Below are 23,479 nucleotides of genomic sequence, written 5' to 3'. Positions count from 1 at the left end.
AGCGGGTATGGCTTCATATCTACTTCAGCCATTAACGTTCCCTTTTAAAATGAGACAATGGGAAGTGAAGGTAGCACTCCAAGTGGACAACTAGCAACAATGAAACTATTCAACTTCCTCAATCACTTCACTTCATCTACATAGAAAGAGGCGCCCCAGCCCAGGGACTTTTTGTCCGTTTTGTTCTGCTGTATTCCTAGCACATAAAACAATTTCTGGTACATAATAGGCATCCAATAAGTGTATGTTTAATGAACGAATAAGGTGTATTCAGGATTTAGTAGCAAGGAAGCTGAGTTGCTCAATTTTGTAACAAAGTGACAACCCACAGTGTTCCCTCTGGTTGGTCAGGAAACTGAGAAAAATAAACGGGAAAAACAAAACAAAACATCTCAGTTTCTTCTTGATATTAAAAAAAAAAAACCCATGTCTAGATTACGACACGTTTCCTTAGTTCCACCGGTCAATATTAATTCTGCGTAAAAGAAGTTTTTTAAATGTTAAGGTTAGACAAACTGAATCTAATCATGAGAAAACATCAACCAAATCCACATTGAGAGACAGTCTACTAAGCAATCGGCCTACACTTTTCAAAAAACGTAATGAAAGACAAGGAAAGGCTAAGAAGCAGTTCCAAATGTAAGGAAAAAAAAAAAAAACCAAAGCTAAATCGATTTGGAATACAAACTGAGAAAAAAGAATGTTTACTCTAAAGGACCTTATTGAGATAATTAGCAAAATTCGGGTATGAACCGTTAGATAGCAGTACTGGTCCATGGTAACTGTTCGGGTTTGAAAATTGTACTGGGTTATGTGAGAAAACCCCCTTTCTCAGGAGGGGCATGCTCATGTACTTAGGGGGTTAAGGATCATGATTCCTGCAACCTGCTTTCAATGGTCCCCCCCAAAGTCATACGTAGATATTTATGGAACAAGTTGAGACAAACGTGGGGAAATGTTAACAATTGGTGAATCTAGGTGAAGAATGTACAGATGTTCATTGCATTATTCTTGCAACATTTTGTAGATTCAAAATTTTTTAAAATATAAAGTTGAAAAGAAAGAAAATGCTAAGTGTTTCAAGTAACAAAGGCTTAGTTGCTTTGACCTCAATCAGACACTTATATGGTGCTCACAATTTCTCAGGCACTGTCACTACTTTCAAAAGTGCATCACCAATCTCACAATTACAGAACAAGCGAATTACAACTGTCCTTTCCAATTCACCTGAACCGAAATTCTGGGTAAAATTTTACGTGTGTTAATAACAAAATGAAAATCTTACAAGATTAAAAAAATTCCCCTAAGGAAGCACCTTAACGCTGATTTAGAGTTACTGTGTGAAGCTCCCCAGCTATCTGCCAGAGCTCCGTGTCCATTCATTTGAGGATATGGCTTTCAATAAGATAACGATTAATCAGATGCTTCTAGCAGCACCCGGATTCTCCGGAATTGCACACGGGAAATGCCTTCTCTGCTCCCCAAACTTGGTGCAGCCCGAATGGAAGAACCCGCGGTCGCTGCTCCCACCCGCACCTTTGGACTGCGCGATGTAGATGAGCCGGCTGAAGATCTTGCGCATGCGCGGCTTCAGGGCGAAGTTCTTGGCGCCCCCGGTCACAGAAATGACCAGGTTGGGTGTTTTCAGGTGCCAGTGCTGGGTCAGCAGCTCGTAAAGGATTTCCGCGTCCGTGTCGCAGGACAGACGGATATACTATGGGGAGAGAAGCAGAAGTATCAGGATAGGCCTGTGTTCTCCTGAGGTCGGGGTTTAGCATCCCCCCCCCAACTTCCAAGCCCACGCTTGCCTGCTTCTAGAAGAGGGGCGGGGTGGGGGCAGCAGGGATCGCGGCATTGGGGGTCCCAGGCGGGCGCCGTGCCAAGGCCCCATGAGGAAGTGGAAGTGTGAAAGGAAAATAAATCTTGGGGCCCGAAAATTCAAGCTAGGAACTGCTTAGGGCAAACCTGCCTCCCACCGTATTCAAAGTCACCCCTCTGCTCACCGAGATAGATGCACATCTGATTGCCTCCTTTGGAAAGGCTAATCAGAAACTCAAAAGAATGCTACTATTTGTCTCTTATCTACTTATGACCTGGAAGCCCCCTCTCGTTTCGAGTTGTCCCGCCTTTGCTTCGTGAGTTGTCCCACCTTTCCAGAAGGAACCAGCGTTCATCTTACATATGTTGATTAATGTCTCATGTCTCCCTAAAATGTATGAAACCAAACCGTGCTCTGACCACCTTGGGCACATGTTGTCAGAACTTCTTGAGGCTGTGCCACGGGTATCCCTCCTCAACCTTGGCAAGATAAACTTTCTAAATTAACTGAGACCTGTCTCAGATATTCAGGGTTCACGGAAGGAAAGCAGACTCGGGGGAGTGGGGGCGCTGCGCGGGCCCTGAAAAGCCCCACAGGCCAGGTGGAGAACTTGGGACTTTGTCCTGAAGGCAGAGGGGTGACTTGAGGCATTTGAAGCCGGGTAGGAACAGGGTAGGCTTTACATTTAGGGAGTCCCCCAGCGGCCATGCTGAGGCCACAGGGAGGTGGGCAGAGCTGCAGGCAGCAAGAGAGTGTGCCGGCCCATTCCAGGGCAGAGGCCCTGGGGGGAGTCAGCAGTGGATGGGGCTGGGTCACCTCCCAGGATGCCATGGGCTGGGTCACCTACCAGGAATGCCATGGGGGTTTGGGAGATGAGAGGCCCGGGCCCTGCAGGAACAGCCTGTGGACGGTGCTCTCATTGAGACTGGGAGCACGGAGGATGTAGGAAAGGCTATTTCTGATCATTAAACACCTTTGCGAAACCTTGCTGGAGAGCTTGCACAGTGAGTATGAGGGGAATGCATATTCAGGGCCATATGTACCTCAGGAGTACGCAGAGCTAAGCAGTAGGGTTCACAAAAGCATTCATGGGGCCCTCAGTAGCAGTAGGGCTCAAGGTGGATGTGACGTGGATGCCTGCCTTGCGTGTGGACACAGGAGGCTAGGTGATAATCCAGTCCTTAACCTGTTGAGTTTTCCTGTTGAGCATAGCCTAATAACTGCTTTTTGGCTTTTACAAGATGTATCTTTTTCTGCAATCATTTTTGGTGTTTACTACCCATCTCTCCTGCCTCCATCCTATTAGACAATTCCAAGTAAATCAAGGTAGCCCAGGTCATTTTGGCCTATGAATTAGCTGCCAAAGTAGAAAACCATTGCTTACCTTCCCTTTCTTCCCCAGTGTCTCAAACTGAATATCCCCAAAGGCGTCGGTAGGAAATTCCTTGGTGTGTTTCTTGTAGTTCCATTTCTCACTTTGGTTGATCTGGGTGCCTTCCATGTGCTGGCTCTGGGCATAGCCACACTTGCACACATTCTCCCTGATAAGCACGATGGTGTGGACAGGAAGGAAGGATTTCATTGAGCCTGCTTATGGAAACTGGTATTGTTAGCTTAAATAGACACACAAAGGATACCTTCAAGTCTTATTTTCAGACTGTTTTCATCATCTCGGTTGTGTAGAAACTAGTTCGATGTGGACGGGTGCGGTGGCTCACACCTGTAATCTCAGCACTTTGGGAGAGTGAGGTGGGCGGATAACTTGAGGTCAGGATTTCAAGACCAGGCTAGGCAACATGGTGAAACCCCATCTCTGCTAAAATACAAAAATCAGCTGGGCATGTTGGCAGGCACCTGTAATCCCAGCTACTCTGGAGGCTGAGGCAAGAGAATGGCCTGAACCCAGGAGGTGGAGGTTGCAGTGAGCTGAGATCGCGCCACTGCACTCCAACCTGGGCGACAGAGCGAGACTCCATCTCAAAAAAAAAAAAAAAAAAAAAGGAAAGAAAGAAAGAAAGAAACTAGTTTGATGTCTTATCCCTGGTGTTTATTGTCCCTTCATCAACAAGCTGGCTCTGTGCTGATAGGACAGAACAAAGCCCTGCTGTCATGGAATCTATCTTCTGTCCATGGGGCTGTTATGAGACTAAGTTTCAGAAATCTGGAAACTTTATTCAGCTTCTCAAACATTTCATAACACACAGGAGCCCTGAGTTGGCCTCAGTGCCTCAGCACCAACCCTGCCAGTTTGCCCAGCCAGTAAGGCTATTCTGAAGTGAAGTGAGACATCCTTCCCATGGGCTGAACTCACTGGGAAGATGCATTCCCTTGGCAGAGACCCAAAATGTTCCAGACTCTGGAGAGATCATCCTTTCCTTATTGGACATTAGCTGCTAGAGAGACTTTCAATAATTTGGGGTAGATGAGGACAAACTGTGCGGTAAATGAACACGAGATCTTCTCGTTAAAAATGCAATGGAACTAAATTCATCCATTAGGTGACACAGAGGCATAACAGGAAATTGGAAGAGGATAAAAAGAAACGCAGTCAGTGGTAAATCCTCTTCCCTTGTGCCTTTGCCAACATACCACCTTCATTCAACAGATACTGACCGAAAATCCACTCTGAGTCAGCCCTGGGCTGAGCTTCACAGCAGCCCAAGATGAGCGAGATGTCCTTCCTGCCTTTAAGTTGGTCTCTTAGGAATAGCTAAGCATGACATCTGGCAAAGTGTAGAGAAACAAACAAAACACCTCCTTTTACTCTCGCACAGCCCCTCCCCTGTCAGGCTTGCCATGAGGGTTGGAAATGATGCACAGTGTTTCACTGGGCCTGGAATATGGCACCTGCTCCATCAAGGTGACTTAGGCTATTGTGGTGCCTTACATGCAAATCAAGGATTAATGAGGGCAGTGACAACAGAAAAGAAGCAAAAATGCAGTTAAAAAAAAATCTAAAAACACATTCTATGACTATTTGACCTCTCTATCCAGGGCATCCTGAGAGATGTGGTCTCCAAAGACAGGAACAACAACAACCAAGATTCTCATTTAGCCAAAAACAACTCCCACTCAGTGAGGCACTGTTCACCCTCCTCCCAGCTTCCTTCTGCCTGCCCCATCCACTTGGTTCTGCATCCCTCCCTGCTGTCTCTCTGACCAATCTTAGGGCAAGATCCAAGGGTGCTAGGAATTCAAGGGGGCCATGGCCAGTGGAGAAGGAGAACAGAGAGTTCTGTCCTGAGAAGGCTAGAGAATAGCAAAGTGGGAGACATGTTTGGTCATTGAAACAGGCCCTAAGGGCACAGCTCTCCTTTTATCAGTGGGTGACTCAATGTTCTGATTTGCCCAGAATAGTCTCAGTTTACACCTGTTGCCAAAGTCCTGGTAAGATCAGTGCCTCCATCACTCTTATCCGTGTTCTAGACCCCACAATAAAGTTTGTGGTCAGCCATTCACCACTAACCTACCAGAAAAGGCATCCCCCTCTGGCAGATGTGGGTCAGCACCAGGATGCAGGGTCAGATAACAAGATTCAACCCCACTCACCCCAGCATCCTTGTGCAGTGCACAGCCCAGGCAACCATACATGGTGACTCTGGAGCAAGGATCCCCTGCACAGGCTGAACCAAATAAAGATATACAAACTGAGGAAATCCTGTTAGCATTTGCTTCCAGCTGGACTCTTTATCTTATATTCTCTGTCCCCATGTTTCTGGCACATCAGGGCATTTAGCAAATGTCCTTTGAATGAATGAACAAATGAGCAAATAAATACATTGATTGGTCTTCTTTTAAATGGTTTGTATCCTCAATGATTTTTGTAAAGTAGATATGTTTTCCTTCCAGAATACAAGCTTAAGTATACATAGCTGTTCATGGCCAGAGAAAGGCTGTGTTTTCAAGATCTTCTTTACTGTTCACCTTACTTAACATATGGCAAAATGTAGGATTCATTCTAAAAGCACTCTGTGGCAGGAGGTCACATTTTCATTTACAAGATGGTAATAGTGATATGCATTTCTATGACTTTTCTAAAAACACAATAAGAGCAGAAATGAGTTGCTTTATGGGCAAATTTTATGACCAGTCCAGAAGCACATGGATTCCCAGCCAAACTGTGGCCAAGTTTCTGCTGCCTGAAAGCAATTGGCTTCAACTGGAGTTGCTCTGCTGATAGTGATCTTCTTGAAGTGCTGGAAGCCCAGGGTAACTACCAAAGCCACTCAAAAAAGAAATTCTATAATGAGGAACAAATGCTTCTCAGCAGCAATCCTCATGAGCAGCTTGCTCTCCTGGGGGTTGGGGATGCTGCTGGAGATACATGGAGGCAGGTCCCTGCTAGAGATGGCGCAATGACGTGGACTGCAGTGAGACTGTCTCTTCTCTCCAACCTCATCTACACAGTAGGATCAAGATGAGCCTGTTCATATAACTGAATTGTGGAAATGTTCGTAATTGACAGGCTCAAGGATGGGAAGTTAATCCAGGATTGACATAGGCATCCCTTTCTTAAGAATTTGAAATTAGGACCAAAAGAGCTGCTCCTGTCTCTCTGTAGGTCTAGGCCTGTGACATGGAAGATCAGGCACCACAGCACAATCATAGCTACTCTGAGAAAGAAGAGAACAGGTGTGCAGGGAGAGGTGGAGGCAGGAACGGGCAGAGGGGACCTGCTGAGTACCCCCTCATCAGTCACCATTTCTAACTACTCCAGAGGCCTGACCACTCTCTGATCTTAGGTGGCATTTCTTTTTCCTTATAGTAAATCCCCTCTTTAAGTTTAGGTAGTTGAGCTCCTTGTAACCAAAAGTCTTAATTACCACACAGTATGGAAATGATCCCTATTCCAAATATTTCTCAAGGCATTTAATATTTTCTAAAGCTATAACGATTGAGCTAGAGACTGGATCCAAAATCACCCTCCAGCAGCAAACTCACCTCTGTTTTGGAACAGTTCCCAGGGCATCACTCAGTGTGGCCAAGATATGTCAACCAGAATTCAGCACAATGTTCTTGCCCTCTCTCTTCCTAAGTGTTAGGGCACTTCCTGAGCCCAGGCTACTTCCTGATGTTCCTCTTCTCTCTCCATAGCTTCCACTGTCCCACCATCCTTTGGGATCTGTCCACCCACCCAAGCTTATTGGAGGATGGGGGAGAGAATTCCCCGCCCCACCTGTTCTTGCTATAACTGAAAACAAACTGTTGGGCCCTTTTCCCTGCTAAGGGTAGGGGTGTGTCACAGGTGACCTTGACCAAGAGAGCTGCCTGGCAGCTCTGGTCTATGGGCTGGTAGCCCTCTAAGAACCAATTTGTATGAACTGGTTTATAAATGGAGAAAAGAAATTGCCAGGAAGACATTAGGAGTGCAGATACCTGAAGGAGGAATAGGGATGACAGACAGGAGAAATGAAGAGGACAGGAAAGCATCAGGACCCTAGTTCTACCCCCTTGGACCAAATCTGAATCCTGTAGAACTACACCGTCCAATATGGTAGCCACTGACCTCACGTGGTTATTTAATTTTATATTTAAGTGAAATTAAATAAATTAAAAACATTCCTTCATTGTCGTAGCCACATTTCAAATGATCAATAGCCAGATGTGGCTAATGGCTACCATATTGGATGGTGCGGACATAGAATATTTCCACCAGGGAAGAAAGTTCTGTTGCACAGTGCTGCTGTTGTGAAGGTAGCATTCTTTCTGTTTCTACCTGGAACCCAGCATGGCCAAGGAAGTGAGAAGTGACTAGAGCAAAACCAGACCTAGGAGCTTACTACCCATAGTGTGCCAGAAGGTGGCTCCTAAGCTGGCAGCACATTTCAGAGGACACAGCAGCAGGGGCAAAAGTGCGGCACCATCTTGCAGTAGCGTCCACAAGAAGTTAGAGTAGAGAGGCAAGGGTGGGTTGGTCTTAGCACTAGGGTGGCAACCCTGAGAATTCTCAGGGGAGACTTTGGCAGCTTAGGTCATCTAGTGTGGCAAGTAACAGCAAAACCAGGGTATCAATATAATTAATCATCACTTCATTTGATGCCCTTGTCTGATGGGTAACTTAGATTACATGGAGTGATCCAACTACCTGTGGAGAGAGAGAAATAATAAACATGGGGGATTCAAAGATTATAGAATCCTGCATCCTTGCATACCTTCTGAGATGGGAACTGGAAGACCCTGAGGTGTTCCTGTGCTCCGCTTGTGTTGCTGAGAGCTGCGGCTGCCCACCACATCTCCCTTCATTTTGACCCAGACTTGAGCTGTAATCAAGCACTGTAAGGTGGACAGCCACAGGTTTCCCTAACCTGCATCTACTTCCCCTTCCACTAGTAAGTGTGCCCTGATTTTCCTTGAGGAATCATGCCTTTCTGCATTGAGTTCACCTGGACACATCTCCCAAGCCTTGCCAATCAACATATTCCACTGTCCCTCAACTAATCCATCCTCCAGCCCCAGGGATTAGTTTAGAGATAGGCACATGCTCCAAGCAAGACCATCAAGAGCCATAAACATCAGCCCAGGACTTTTGATGGAATTGCTAGGAGCAAGGCCCTCTTTGCTCTAACTGGCAAATGGAAAGCTGATAACGCACAACCAACAATGACCATTTTGCCTCCAATAGTGAAGAGCCCGTCCATCAGAGAAGGGCAGGAACAACAGGTGGAAAGAGACAGAGTCTTGGCGACGTTGCCGAAGCCCTGGATCTGGCTGTGCTTTTCAGCCACAAGATCCCATTATCACACCCCACAGAATCCCTGCTCCAGCTTCCACTTATGCCAGTTAGATTGAACATCTGTAACTGAGAATGTGTTGAGGAATTTGTTCTGCCCAAAGCAATGCCATTCTTAGAAAGGGAGGCAACTGATGGTATAGAGAAGGCACAGCCTTGGAATCAGAAAGCCTGGGCTCAAGTCTCTCATTCATCTTCCACTGCACATATGACCATGGGTAAAATACTGAACTTCTCTGGACCTCACTTGCCTTAAAGGTAGCAACAGCTTCCTTGCAAGGAGGTTGATAGCATTAGCAATCCAGTATGTAAGTCCCATTCATGAAACATACAGGGGATAAATAGTGGACTTACAAAGCTTACACTTTGTCAGAATGACTCATGATGTGTATGTTTTTACCAGTGACAAGGCAGAGATCTCTTAGTTTTTCTGGTGTTCATTTTCTAATTCACATGAAGTAAGAATTATGCTCTGAAGCATTATGGTAGGTATTTTATATGCTGTGTCTTGAATACCACAACCCATGAGGTATACTTTTGCTAGATTTTTAGGATAAGAGAATTAGCTTTAGAAAAGAGAATAATTGGCTCAAGGACACACAGTGAGGAGCCAGCCAAGTCAAGGTTGAAACCAAAGCTGGTTCTAAAGCTTTTTTCCTTATTTCTATATCCTTCCTCTGTTCATTGCCCCTGTTCAACAGAGAGTCTTTTCATTATAAACTACAGCAGCAACTTGCAATTAATAGCTAGACTCTTTCTTGCATTGCCAGCCAACAAAAAGGAAGGGGCAGAGAGGAATAAGGAGAGTGGGAGGTAGGACAAAAATTGTTTAATTAGATTCAAATGCATCTTCTACACAAAGGGTGAGCACTAGTCGACCCATTCACTCACTCACTTGCTCATCAACAGTTATTGAAGAACTCCTGTAGGCTGAGCTGGTGAAGCCTGCTTTTGTAACCCAGCCTTAATGTTCCAAAACACATGAGACTTAGAGCAGATGAACACTCAATTAGAAGGAAAGACCTAAAGTCAACAGCAGGGAAGAAAAGGCTGACGGAGGAGCCAGTAAGATGGACATATGTACACATGCATGGTATTGCCAGCCAACAGCTGTAAAACAACTTTCATTACCAAGGTCACTCAGGTGGGTTCCCAATCTCATGGGAATACTGAAGAGAGTGACAGCCTCCCTCAATGACTTTTCCAACTATTGCCAAAGCTGAAAATACCAAACAAAATTGTATAGCTCTAAGTAACAACTATAAGCGCCTTGCCAGATCCTTCCTGCGCACACAGTGTTTCTGAGAATTATAAGACGAAGACATCCTTAATAATGAACTAGGGAGCATTTGTTTGTTTGTTGTAAGGGTGGTTGATAATTTTTTGAACGTGGAAAGCAAAAATGGAGGGAAAATAGTAGCTTACGTGGCCTTGGAATCTTTGGTAAAGAAGACACATTCTCGTTTCTTAAAATTTGCTTGAATAAAATTCACCAAGTCCTTTGGAGAGAGAACATTGAATAACACATTACTACTTTATTCTCACCCCTTGCTGATATTGATGAATACTAAATATGATGTAACCCCACTTCAAAGGCTTTAAGAATTTACCACATATTCATAGCATCCAGCATTTGTTCATGCCTTTAGAGTATACAAAATTTTTTTTAAAGATGCATACATTAAAATTTTTATAACTAAATGGAAAATTTTTCTAGAAGTGATTTGGACTTATCTTATTTATAAACAGTATTATATACATACAAATTATGTTTTTCCACCTCTAAGGCTACCAGGGAGAATATAGGCATTGGATGATAGTTTTTCATAAATAATATATCAATGCAGATTCCCATTCCTCTTATGCTTGCTGTTTAAAAGAAGACATATTCCAAAAACCCTTCATAAATGTATTTATCCCTCCATGGGAGAGGTAGTTAGGCACATCTGGGACCTGATTCTGACAAAAAACCAAAAGCCTTTATAAACCAAAAGCTTCCCTTAAGTTAGCAGAAGCAAACTATTTGGAAACAAAGGAAAAACTCCTTTAAAAATACCTACACTCCTCAAAGTGGAAGAAGGTATTTGCATCATGTATGAAACATCGTAAGATTGACAGCCAGAATATATAAGCACTGTACATCAGTAAGAATGAGACAGACAATCCGATGGGAAAAAAATGGCCAAAGACAAGAGTAAGCATTCGTTGAAAGAGAATAACCCATAAACATATGAAAGGAAGCTCAACCTCATTCAGAATGAGCAAATGCAAAGGAAAACCACAGTGAGATCCCATTTCACACCCACCAGGTTAGTAAAAATATCAAAGGCAATAAACACCCAGCATAGTTGAAGGGGAGGGCAGTAAACAGATACAACCGTTCCCGAATATTGTCCACTATTGCCAGTAAAGTTACCTCCCTGAGGAAGAGTCTCTGGTGGAGAAAGGCAGAATTGCCCCATGAATGACTTGCACACCCAGAATGCCTGGCAAAGCTGCCTGGCGATAAATATTCAGCCTCAGAGGGCTGCCTTTCCCTGGGGAGGTGGGGCTGCTAGGAACTTCTTCTCCCCAGCAATCCAGTGCCACTTCCCACAGGTCACCAGATACTGGCAGCTGGAGTTCTCAGACAACTTTACACACAGTTGGCCTCATAAGACAGGCCACTGGCACCAGAGCCAGCCCTGACTTCTTATGCCCTGCAGCAAGGCTACCACCAGCCATGCACTGCAAAGGGGGATGTCCCTTCTCCTGGAATGAAGTTCACAATGTGCCCCCTTCCCTTCTCACCCTCTGCCCCTGCAAGTCCTGTGGTATCAGAGAAGAGTGACCACGTGCCTTATCTTCCCAATCCTTTGAACATAAGTTTCCCCATAAGTCATATGTCTTAAACCCAGACCCCATGAAAGAGGGATGTTTACCTTCACCCACCAAGCCTCAACTCAAAGAATATTTTCCAGTTAGTCATGACTTCCACATCTAAGAATGTTACAAGTGGTATTGCTGTTCATAGCAAAGACCAGAAATCCACATACCATCCCCCTTAGGCTGAACAAACATAAGCACACAGTAGGGCACAGCATAGCCATGAAATAAATCAACAATGGTTACACGTCTCACCGTGGATGAATCTCAAAAACAGTTTTGAGGAAAAAAAAAAAAAGAAAGAAACTCACAAAAAAATACTCATAGTACAATTCCATGAATGTTCAAAACAGAACAAAACTAAACAATGTATTGTTTAGAGAGATACATATACTCAAGCCATAAAATTATAAATAAAAGCAAGGAATGGGTAACAAAAAATTCAGGATAGTGGTTATAACCTCTGACAGGAGAGAGGAAAGCCAACGGGGCGGCCACATGGGGACGATATGCTATTTCTCAAGCTGGTGGTGGGCACAAGAGCATTCTTTTCAATATTCTTTTTAAGCTGGAAATTCACCTGTATACATTCTTTTCTATGTATCTTTCAACACAAACATTTTGAAAGCAAAAATAGCTTCAGCGCTCACCTGTACAGTTTTGAAAGTCTGTGATGCCCATTTTTACTGTAATTTTTTCATCCACTTAACTAATTTCAAGTCTACTTAACAGGCAGGAAGAAAACAGCTGTGTAATCTGTATAATCAATGATCAAGGAAAAAGGGTGATGATTTTTTAAAACTGCTTTGTTGCTTAAAAAACCCTCTGAAAATGCACTTTGCAGAGGTGTGCATGTGCTTAGGGGGCAAAAAGGAACCCCCCAGAACTGAGATGCTCTTGCATGGTCTCAGCAGTTCTACCCATAGGGATGCCTGCATCTGGGAGGGGGTCACCCGCAGGGGCTGAGGAGAGGAGACCCATCCAGCAGGAGGTCACGGCGGCAGGCTCAAGAAAGAGTCAGCCTCAGCCAGGCGCAGTGGGTCACGCCTGTGATCCCAGCACTTTGGGAGGCCGAGGCAGGCGGATCACGAGGTCAGGAGATCGAGACCATCCTGGCTAACACAGTGAAACCCCGTCTCTACTAAAAATACAAAAAATTAGCCAGGCACAGTGGCGGGAGCCTGTAGTCCCAGCTACTCAGGAGGCTGAGGCAGGAGAATGGCATGAACCCGGGAGGTGGAGTTTGCGGTGAGCCGAGATCTCGCCATTGCACTCCAGCCTGGGCGATACAGCGAGACTCCGTCTCAAAAAAAAAAAAAAAGAAAGAAAGAGAGAGAGAGAGAGAAAGAAAAAGAAAGAAAGAAAGAAAGAAAGAAAGAAAGGAAAGAAAGAAAGAAAGAAAGAAAGAAAGAAAGAAAAAGAGAGACAGACTCTGTCTGTCTTCCAGGGCTCTGATGCTGAGGCCAGGTGGACCCCTCCAGAAGGGCCCTCCCAGAGGTGCTTCGTCACTGGGGTTGAAGGAAGAGAGCAAGGGGGTAAACACTGGAAAAGCTACCACCACCCTTGGCCCACTGTTTGCTTCTCCTGTGGCCAGGACTGAGGTGTGACTGGGGAGCAAGTTCAAGGAGGTGCTCAGTCCCCCCAGGCATGCAAGTGCAGGGGCAGCCCCTGAGGGCTGGCACCTCCTTAACTTTTGCATCAGGGGTGCCTCACTTGCCTAGCCCGGGCCCTGGGAGGTAGACACAAACTGGGGGAGAGCAGGTTTTTGCGTGTTTGTTTGTGTGTGCGTGTTCTTACAGCTCAATGATAGATCACAAAGTCAGCCCCCATGGAACCCACCAGTGAGATCAAAATCCTAAGCCACACCCCAGAACTGCCTCCCACCACCAATTCCTACTTTCCAAAGCTAGCCGCTATCCCGACTTTTAACACTGTAGTCCATGAGAACTGGATGTCAGGCTGGAATGTTGTCTTAATTTCTTGACAAATGAGAGTGTTGGACAGGATATGAGAGTGTTGGACAGGATCTGAGAGTGGGTGGAGAACCTGCAGGAGGGAACTCAGCCCAGTGTCAGCAAAGCCAGGCAGGAAGAGGTAGAGAGGTGCTAAGGACACAGCTCCCACTGGCACCCAGCCCCGACTCCAGCTCACCCAAGAAGCCATGATTGGGCACGTCTGTGTCCTGAAGGCAGCGTAGAAGCTGGCCTGGAACCAGGAGAGACAGTGTGAAGGAGTGCAGCTAGGAGGCCATTACAAGAACAAATGCAGATGGACCCAAACTGAGACCCTGGCCATAGAGCTGGAGAAGGGACTGTGATTCAAGGCTCAGACCGGAAACAAGAGCACTGAGCATTAAGTAGTGAAAGGAATTTTAAAGACATTGGCATTTAAAATGTTCTAAAAGTCAATGTGCAAATGCAGGATTTGACGCCTTACAAAGGTTACAGTGATAACCTTTCAAACTGGTGATGCGCATGACTTACGCTTTCACTGTAAGACAAGTCTGTGCTCCGAGACGCGCTGGAGTACAGGGTCCGGGTGCTGTCCAGAGTGTCATTCCTTCTGTTCCTCATGCTGAGCCTGGCTGCCCGAAAGGACATCTTTTCTGTGACGATGGGTGGAGGGGATAAGTTTGGGTTACAAACAGTAACAGGGCTTCCTTCAAAGCTTCACCCCAATGCCGTTTTCCCTCCACCCTCTCCCTCTCCCTTTGCCACGTGCAATGTCCCACGCTCCATTCGGCCCACCGTGGTCATTGTGCCTCTGCCCCTAATTCCTCTTCACCCTCCAAGACCCAGATGGCGTTTCCACCCCTCAGCCCATCCTCCCTGGCCCCTCATCCCTGAGTCAGGATCCCCTCCTGGGCACCCCCTCTTTGCAGTGGCCAAGTGCATGGCCCCACCAGACTGCAAGCTCTGAAAGAGCAGTCTGTACCACTTGCATCACAGTGCACTACATCTGAGGGGCTTGCAATAGCTACTTGCTAAGTAATGAATTGAGGATGAAGGGAATTTACAGAGCAGACTATGGCTAGCAGCCTGTATTGGCCAGAGGACTTGCACCTCAGGCAGAAAAGAAGACCCTTGCCCCTGAAGGGTGGTGGGTAGGGCTTGGGGGTCAGCCTGTCCCAGGTCATCCTGAGACTCTATCGCCCAAGACTTCCCTCTTGGGCTCTGGAGCAGGCTGCTAGCCTGGGCATTGCAAAACCTGATCTGTCATGCAATGCTTCCTGGGGTCCCTGCTCTGTTTTTCTCACTCTAAGATGCCCCCATCCCATACTTCAGGAGGCCCCTCTCCCCTCGTCTCCTAAAGTCTAACTCAGACCCACATCCCAAGCTCGAGACAAAACCTGTCAATGCCTACTCAACCTCTGGGGTTGTCCTGCAGACACAGTAAATGAAAGCACCATCCCTCCTGCATACCGTGTCTCCCTGAGTCCCCTCCTCCTGGCTCCAAGCTCCTCCCTGTCTGTCCCACCACATCCCAGCAGCAGTCCTTCCTCCTTACCCCTTCCAAGGATCTCGCGTTGTCTCTGCGCTCGGCCCTGCTGGTCTTCACCTCCCCGGCCTGACTGTGCCCACCTCCCTCTCTCTCTGGGCCTGGCTTTCCTATCTGGGGTCCCACCTTCTGTCCAGAGCCCTCTTCCCCATACCCCTCCAGCTGTCATCTCCTGCTCATCCTCCAGGCTCAGCTCACTCATCACTTCTTCAGGGAGATGCCCCACAATGCCCAGGCTGAGCAAGTGCTCACCTGCCTGTGTAGCCCCTTCAACCTGCACCAAGCTGTGGGCATCATGATTTGTTTAATGATCTGTTTGACCCCTGTTAACTTGCTGAGGCCAAGGACTGTATCTTGTTCACCACTAGACTTCCAGGGCCTGGTACAGTGCATAAAGGAGATCTGCATATTTATTTATTGGATGAATAGTTTGATTGAATCAATACTCCCTTGCAAATCCTTCGGTTTGCAAACTACTTCCACGTCACCTGTTATAACTCCCGAATGCAGAAATGTCTAAGACACAGAGCAGACCCACCACTCAGCCACACTCTGCTCTCAGACCCTCAGCCCAGGGGGCCATGACTCCTCCATCCAGATCACCCCTCCCAGGCCAGCCACAGGCCTCCTACACCTCAGAGACTGGCACTGCTTTAAAATGCACTCCAAATGGTTGGTCTAGACTGTTTAAAACAACAAGCGCTTCTTTTACTTCTCTCCCCAGGCATTTCAAAGAGAAGCTGAGAGTATTAATTGGCACTTTACATACATCATTGCAAAACCACAAATCAATCCTGCAAGGTATTCACTATGATTCCCTTACAGCAAATTGCTTCTAAGTAGGGCACCAAGGCTTAGGAAGTGACTTCATTTGCCTTGAAATGAAAAACTGTTTATTTCGCTGCAACAGAAAAGGGGTATTTTTGCCTTCAAATCACATTTCTATCAAACAAAACATTGGGAAGCCATTTAAGAGATGCAGCAAATAGCCCTCCTCTGACATTCCGAATGCCTTTCTCAGCAGCTGGTAGTCTCAACTGGTTCTCTGAGACCAGTTGATATTCAAGTTGGTTGACTCTGGGTCTTGGCATACAGTCTTAGACGGCAGCTATCCCAGTACTGCAGGTTTGTTGATCTTCTGGACACATTGTTGCAGGACTTCAGGCTCAGAAGTAAAAGAAGCATTGGAAGAAGGAACCTAAGGCCTGAGGTCCAAGAGAAGCTATATGGGAAGAGAGAGGCTGGGTCCCTGGAGAGTGAGAGGAGGGGTCTGTGGAAAAGGAGATGCCCCTGAAAGAGAGAGAACGGGAAAGGCAGGGGGAGAAAGCCGATCCCTCGGTACATCATGCGCCAGGGAGAAGTAAGAAAATCACACCGCCAGATCCAGCAATCCAAAATTCCCTGGAAACAATGGGCAAAGGGCTGGGATGTCCATGCCCAGAGTGAGTCCTTCCGCTCCTGACTCGCCCACCTTGGACTTATCTGTCAGTGTCAGGAGAAGTTCCCTGGGGATGATCTGAGCACACCAAAGCCTAGGAGGAACTTGTGAGAAGCTTATCATCCGTGGGGATGTCTTCTTATTGCATTCAACACTTTCCCCCCAACACTGTAAAAGTAGTTCTGTTTTTATTAGAGTTTTGATCTGGTAAAGAAAATCCTGACTGCAGCCTCCCTGCTCTTCTTTCTGCCCAGCATGTTCCCCTTATTCTGAAGTCCTGATAGTTTACTGATTCTAACCAGATATTGGTCCGAAATTTTCACATTGATTGTAAGCTCTCCTTACATGCAAACTCAATTTTGGCTGTTTTTGTTTTTTTCCAACTCTGGACAGTTTGTTGTTGTTGTTGTTGTTGTTTTATTGTTTTCTAGTTACAGCCTCCCCAGGCAGAAGAGTGAGGTGCTTCCCCAGGCACGACAGAAGCTGAGACTAGAAGTCTCAAGATCCATGAGTGAAATGCTTAATTGACAGTCGTCCTTATTTCTAATGAAGCTGGCACCCTAATCAAGTGTGGCAAAGACTGGCAGCATCGTGTGACCCCATGTCAAAACAGAGAATGTGCTCAAGATGTGCAGTGGATGCCGGCCCATGGAGCCCTGCGTGGTAACCTGGTGCCAGCAGCATTGGGCAGGCAGAGCACGGCAGCAGGGGACATGGGGCTGCGTCCCTCCACGTTAGCCCACCCCACCAAGGAGGGAAAACCTTGGTACAGCTGCACCACACCTAGCTGTGGCCATTGCTAGAGGAGCCATGGAGAACACTGGAGATTTTTCATGTCAGTAACAGGCCTTTCCAAAGAAAAGAATGTTCTACTTACAAGAGACAGTCATCGAAAAATCAACAGAATAAATCTTCCCCGAGATAAAGAAAGATCTGAGTCTTCACAATAAAAACCTCACTGGGTCTGCTGCCAAGCAAAATTAATAGGGCCAGAGGTATCCAGATGAAATCATTTAAGTATAAGAATAAACATAAAAATGGCCGGGCACGGTGGCTCACGCCTGTAATCTCAGCACTTTGGGAGGCTGAGGCAGGCGGATCACGAGGCCAGGAGATCGAGACCATCCTGGTTAACACAGTGAAACCCATCTCTAATAAAAAAAAAAAAAATTAGCCAGGCGTGGTGGTGGGTGCCTGTAGTCCCAGCTACTCAGGAGGCTGAGGCAGGAGAATGCGTGAACCTGGGAGGCGGAGCTTGAAGTGAGCCGAGTTCGTGCCACTGCACTGCAGCCTGGGTGACAGAGCGAGCCTCTGTTTCAAAAAAGAAAAAAGAATAAACATAAAAACATACAAGCGATATAGCAGAAAAAAATTACTAAAGGAGAAAAACCAGGCTGGTATAAAACTTCTCTTCTTCAACACTATAAACTAGAAGAAAATGGAACAGTGTTTACATTTTTTTAAGAGGGAAAAGATTGTGATCTAGGAATTGTATCCTGAGTCAATTCAGCTGTGAGGGCAGTAGAAAGACACACTCAGGAATGGGGAACAAGGAAGGCAAACACTCACATAACTTTAGGCAGCTCTGGAAAGGGAGACAGGGAGGCTGGAGGGAAAATGTCAGATATAAATAATAAGTAGAGATGACGTGGTAGAGGTTTTTTTTCAGTTTAAATGTTTATATTTTATCTCAATGCAGAAAGAGTTGAAGAAACTTACTAAAATATTATGTAAAACAAAGGAACCAAAGAGAAATAAATGAGCTGAGGATAAAATAAGAGAAAGAGACTGGTTAAGTGAGGAGCTTATCCAGCCACAGGGGAAGCCTGTTCCAAGGTCCTCAGGGGGCACTAGAAATCATGCCCTAAACTTACCAATGGCCAAAGCAAAGGGATTGTAAAAAGAAAATAAAATTTTAGGACCTTCCAGGTTGATTATGCCAAGGGGAAAAGTGAAGCTCTGAAAACAGAGTCACATAGCACAGCTATTTTTGCACAACCCTTGCTGACTGACTTTTGCAAGGGTTGTGCAAAACCAGATGGAGATGTTCTACCTTAACCGGACTCCCTATCCTTCATTCTAACCTAAACTTAATGATGTTGGAGACAGAGACCCTTGCGACTGTAACCTCTTTACAATAGACTGTTAAGCAACCCCCTTAGAGTATAAACAGTAGTAGTCAATCAAATCTTACATTTGTACAGTAGCCTTCATACAGAAAATGTGTTTCTGGCCGGGCATGGTGGCTCACGCCTGTAATCTCAGCACTTTGGGAGGCCAAGGCGGGGGGATCACTTGAGGTCAGGAGTTCGAGACCAGCCTGGCCAACATGGCGAAATCCCATCTCTACTAAAAATACAAAAATATTAGCTGGGTGTGGTGGCGGGCACCTGTAATCCCAGGTACTTGGGAGGCTGAGTCACCAGAATCCCTTGAACCTGGGAGGTTGCAGTGATCCGAGATCACGCCCCTGCACTCCAGCCTGGGTGACAGAGTAAGACTCCATCTCAAAAAAAAAAAAAAAAAAAAGAAAAGAAAAAAGAAAAAGAAAAAAAAGAAAAGAAAAAAGAAAATGTGTTTCTGTTCAGCACCTCTGGCTTTGCCTGTATAAATGATTCTCCCTTTTCCCCATCCCAGGTGCAGTGATCACCATCCTTTGCTGTCATTCTGCTGTCTGGATGGTGGCCCTCATCTTTGCACTTGAATAAACTCTTTTAATTGGATCCTGAGCCTTTTGATTATTTTAGCTTGAAAGGATGAACATAGTCAATTACAAGCTTCAAGGCATCCATAAACTAACTTCAAACCCACATTCCCTGATACAGAGGCCAGGGTGAAAAGAACTCCTACATTTGGGGACAGGTAGGATGAGGAGGATGGGGTGATTGTAAAGGGGCAGAGTGAAGGGGCTTTTCTAGTGATGGAACAGTTCCAAAATTCGGTTGTGGCAGTAGTTATACAAATCTACTGATGTGATAAAATTGCATTAAACTATACACACATGAATGAATGCATGTCCAAGTGGTGAAATCTGGGGCCGGGCGTGGTAGTTCATGCCTGTAATCCGAGCACTTTGGGAGGCCAAGGCGGGTGGATCGCCTGAGGTCAGGAGTTCGAGACCAGCCTGGCCAACATGGTGAAACCCCATCTCTATTAAAAAAATACCAAAAAATTAGCCAGGCGTGGTGACGGGCACCTGTAATCCCAGCTGCTCAGGAGGTTGAGGCAGGAGAATCACTTGAATCCAGGAGGCGGAGGTTGCGGTGAGCCAAGATCACACCATTGCACTCCAGCCTGGGCAACAAGAACTAAACTCCATCTCAAAAAAAAAAAAAAAAATGGTGAAATCTGAGAAAGCCTTTGCATTGTGCCAATGCCAATTCTCTGGTATTAATCTTGTATGATAGTTACGTGAGGTGTCACCATTGAGGGGAACTGGGTGAAGAGTACACAGACCCTCTCTATGCTTTTTCCTCTTCCACTTCCTGTGAAGCTATAATTATCTCAAAATAATAAGTTAAAAGAAAAATGCCTATGCCAAAAGCACACTGGGCCACATAGTGGTAAATATCCCTGCACAGCCATGCAAGACTTACAGCACTAAACTTAGCCTGGCTATTTCTTAGAATGTCCTGAATGCAAGTTGAAGCTATGCCATGAAAGTAAAATTCAATGGAATTATCTCCATGGCAGGCCCAAAGGAAGGGACCTTCACAGAGAGATAGCTAAGGATTTGTCCAGTTCTAGGATTTACTTGTTTAACTATGTCAATCTTTGCTTTCATGTTTTTAATAAATAATCTCATTTATTTCTATTCATGGTCTTTACTCTCAAAAATTTCAAATGGGCCTGATGAATTTAATGGAATCTTAATGACCACCATAGAGATAACCTCCATAAAAATTAAAATCAAGATGGACTCTTGAAATACCGTTCACATTTTTTCAAAACTTCACGATAGACCTACCATACCTATCAGGAGAGATGGCAGTTACAAACTAAGGACCAACAGTTCCTACAGTTTCTCACACAGGAAACTATACGTCATCCTGCAGGCTGACTCACTGGACTTATTAAAACTCAGAGTGCTGGGCCCCACCTCAAGAGCATGAGACGTCTGCAGTGAGCCCCAGATTCTGCATCTCTAGCAAGTTCCCAGGTGCTAATGAGGTGGCCTCAGGACCACCTTCAGAGGACCACTGGGCCACAGATCACACCAAGGACCCCCTTGTCCTTAAAGTGCAATAAAATGTTTCCAGAGCATATAATCAAATCTTTTCAAAACACATGCAGGTAACTGATTGGATGTTCAAGCGGCAATATCATGTTAATTTTGACTTTGTGTTCTTGTGTAGTCACAACTTGAACGTCTGAACATTACAATTTGTCCTGCTTGCACATGAAACATACATCTCCATCAGACCAGGAACACCATCCAAATGTCAGTAATAAATAACTGTTATGTATTGTGTCATGTCTATTATGTGCCAGGCACTGTACTTGTAATAAAATAATAATCCATATAACACATGGCAAGATGGATCCATGTAAATACTCTTTACATGGATACTTTAAAGAGTATTTACATGGATCCATCTCCCCATGAGTTATACGGATTATTATTTTCTCCTTTAGATGGATGACAAACCAAGGCACAGAGAGGTTAGGTAACTTTCCCAAAGTCACACAGCTGATAAGTAGAGGATGCAGAATTCAAAATCAAGCAGGCTGGCCTGAGACCCAATCTTAAACATTAAGCTAATTTGTGCCACTTTAATACAGCTTTGAGAAGAAATAGATTGTCATCTTAACAACATTAGTACACTGCCAAAATTTAAACAAAGGGTTACAAACCTCATGTTGTTTGTTGAGGGGAGAGGTTGGCCATGGTATTATTTTTATTATCAATGGTCATGAATAATTTTAAATAGTCTAGAAGTCACTCATGAACAACAGAATATTCATGCATCCTTTGAACTCAATACAAAAAAAATTAGTGTGCTATCTTATTATCCTAATAAAAAAAGGTTTCTGGCATGTTTTATAAGTTGCTTTTTAGCTCACCTATCACCATGGTCAAATCAGTTCTAAAGTGCCATTTTCAAGCAGGATTGTCTAGTTCTAAGTCTCTTTCTGATAAAAAAAAAATGGGGTGAGGGGAGAAACAAGATGTTTTCCTTTGCACACTGAATGAGAGAGGAAAAACTTGTTCATACTCTAAGGAAAGTGCTCCAAAGGGCCCCACACCAAACCCCAGCCATCTTCACTCTTTGAGCCATCAATTATTCATGAAAATGGTGAGTATAACACTTGCAGAAGCTTCAAATATAAATGACACCATCCAGAGAGATCTCCTCCACTCTTATTTTGGCAGGGGCATGGCAGTGGTGCATACAAGGGTTACAATACCTGAAAAGGTCACTAGGCATCTGTGCCTCCATGTCTCAGTCACCACCAGGAGAGAGCTGAGATTTATTTTGTTGTAGGCATTATCCTGTTTTTCTAATTGCCTCTATCAGCCAAATTTTTTTCAGTTTGAATAGATGGATGAAAACTAGGAAAATAGCAAAAGCCAGTGGAGGCTCCCGAAGTCATTGACCCCAAGGTATCCTGCTCCAAAAAGTAGAAGTGAGAAACAGGAGGTAGATACAGGCAGCAGGTGATGCTCCAAGATGCTATTTGCTGAGACCCTCTTAGAATAAGAGGAAAAGCGGGGGTCCCTATGCAGCCTGGACCCCTACTGTCTTCACAGGTGCCAAGAATGATATCAGTTCTTAGGCAAAACAAAGATAGTGATAATTATTATTATAAATTGTAATGTAATTATAATTTATAATGTAATTATATTATTTATATAATAATTATATTATTTGTAATATATTATAAATATCTTATTAATAAATAATAATAAATAGCTTTTTTCCAAATTATAAATAAATATGCATCCAAAGTCACAACCTTGGAAGTAAGTCCTTTGCACTGTCAAGATTTTGACAAGCTAAAACTTCTCTCATGATCAGTATCTTTGTATTAGCACATATAGAATAGTCTTAAGGAATAACAATTTCCTTATGTTCAGCTCAAGAATCCTAACACTGAAAAAGTCAGCACTGGCAATAATGGATTGAAAATTAAATGGAAATAAAACCTTTAATTATTCATCCAGCCCTTCAGTGTTTCTCTCTTGCCTCTAAATAATACAAATGATGAGCCTGTTTCAACAGGCTGGAAGAACAGAAGGAAACACAGCATGTAAAAACAAGCCAAATATACCCTCTCCTTTCATTATCAAAGAATATTTACTATTTGAATGCATTATTTCTTGATATTAATTTACATTTCACCATAGTCTTGATTCAAGAAAAACTTGTTTTATTATGTTCCCAATAGGATTGTTTCAGATAGTCAGTTGGAGTTCAGATGCCAGTGAATTTTTCATTAAAGCTCATTTAGGGAGTTTCTAACTCCTTCAATCAGAAACAGAAAACTGTAATTATATTTAAAGTCATTCAAAAATTCAGCAAAGAATTCTACATTTCTAAATAAATCTAAGTGAGGATTAGATATATCTGTGAACCCGCATTTTGCTTATGCCCACAACTCTTGAGGAATTTAAATTTTTGTCTTCCTTTAGTTTCAAATCTTCATAGAAAAACTAAGTGATGCCCCTCCCAGAGACACAAACTCGTACTATTCTACAAGTTACAGCAATGGCAACATTTAAGGAGAAGCAAAAAGCAAAAGTTGATGACATACCCTAAGTGACGGTTTTTGTCAAGCAGGATTTTCTTTCACCCAAGGATCCTGCTGGTCTCTCCCCACAGGAGGAGGAAAGCTTTTATAACTGGAATCTTCTTAGCCCCGCCTTCTTCTCTGAGGTTCTTTTAAGCAGAGGAACAAAAAACTTAAGCGACTGAAATTGCAAGAAGACTCCTAAAGCCTCCAAGCACAGTAGCAATTTAGCAATGGAATACGAGTAGGGAATGGATAATTAGTGAGCATGGTATTTTAAATGCTAATAAAGAAATGATACCAAATTCCTGCTCTTAGCTTGACAATAACACCATAGTATGAAATCATACTAATACTTAATTTCTGCAATTAATGGCACATTTTAAAAACCACAAAT

General features: G+C 44.5%; 1 protein-coding gene across 2 annotated transcripts in view; it reads right to left on the bottom strand.

Moving 5' to 3' along the window:
- Window positions 1-14,064, bottom strand: part of TRPM8 (transient receptor potential cation channel subfamily M member 8) — a 91,507-nt gene extending 77,443 nt beyond the window's left edge. Inside the window, exons 1-4 of one of the 2 annotated variants that reach the window (XM_054679580.2) lie at window positions 13,898-14,064; window positions 9,975-10,048; window positions 3,204-3,360; window positions 1,537-1,714 (exon numbers count right to left, since the gene is read on the bottom strand). In XM_054679580.2, coding sequence (XP_054535555.1) covers window positions 1,537-1,714; window positions 3,204-3,360; window positions 9,975-10,048; window positions 13,898-14,014 — 526 coding nt within the window. In that variant the 5' untranslated portion in view covers window positions 14,015-14,064. Of the gene's footprint in view, window positions 1-1,536; window positions 1,715-3,203; window positions 3,425-9,974; window positions 10,049-13,897 lie in introns of those variants that run through there. The other variant, XM_063790885.1, reaches the window with a different exon arrangement.
- Between the last annotated feature and the right edge of the window lie 9,415 nt (window positions 14,065-23,479).

Source organism: Pan troglodytes, chromosome 13 (genome assembly GCF_028858775.2).
Source record: "Pan troglodytes isolate AG18354 chromosome 13, NHGRI_mPanTro3-v2.0_pri, whole genome shotgun sequence".
NCBI classification, from domain to species: domain Eukaryota; kingdom Metazoa; phylum Chordata; class Mammalia; order Primates; family Hominidae; genus Pan; species Pan troglodytes.
This window is presented reverse-complemented; position numbering and strand designations above follow the sequence as displayed.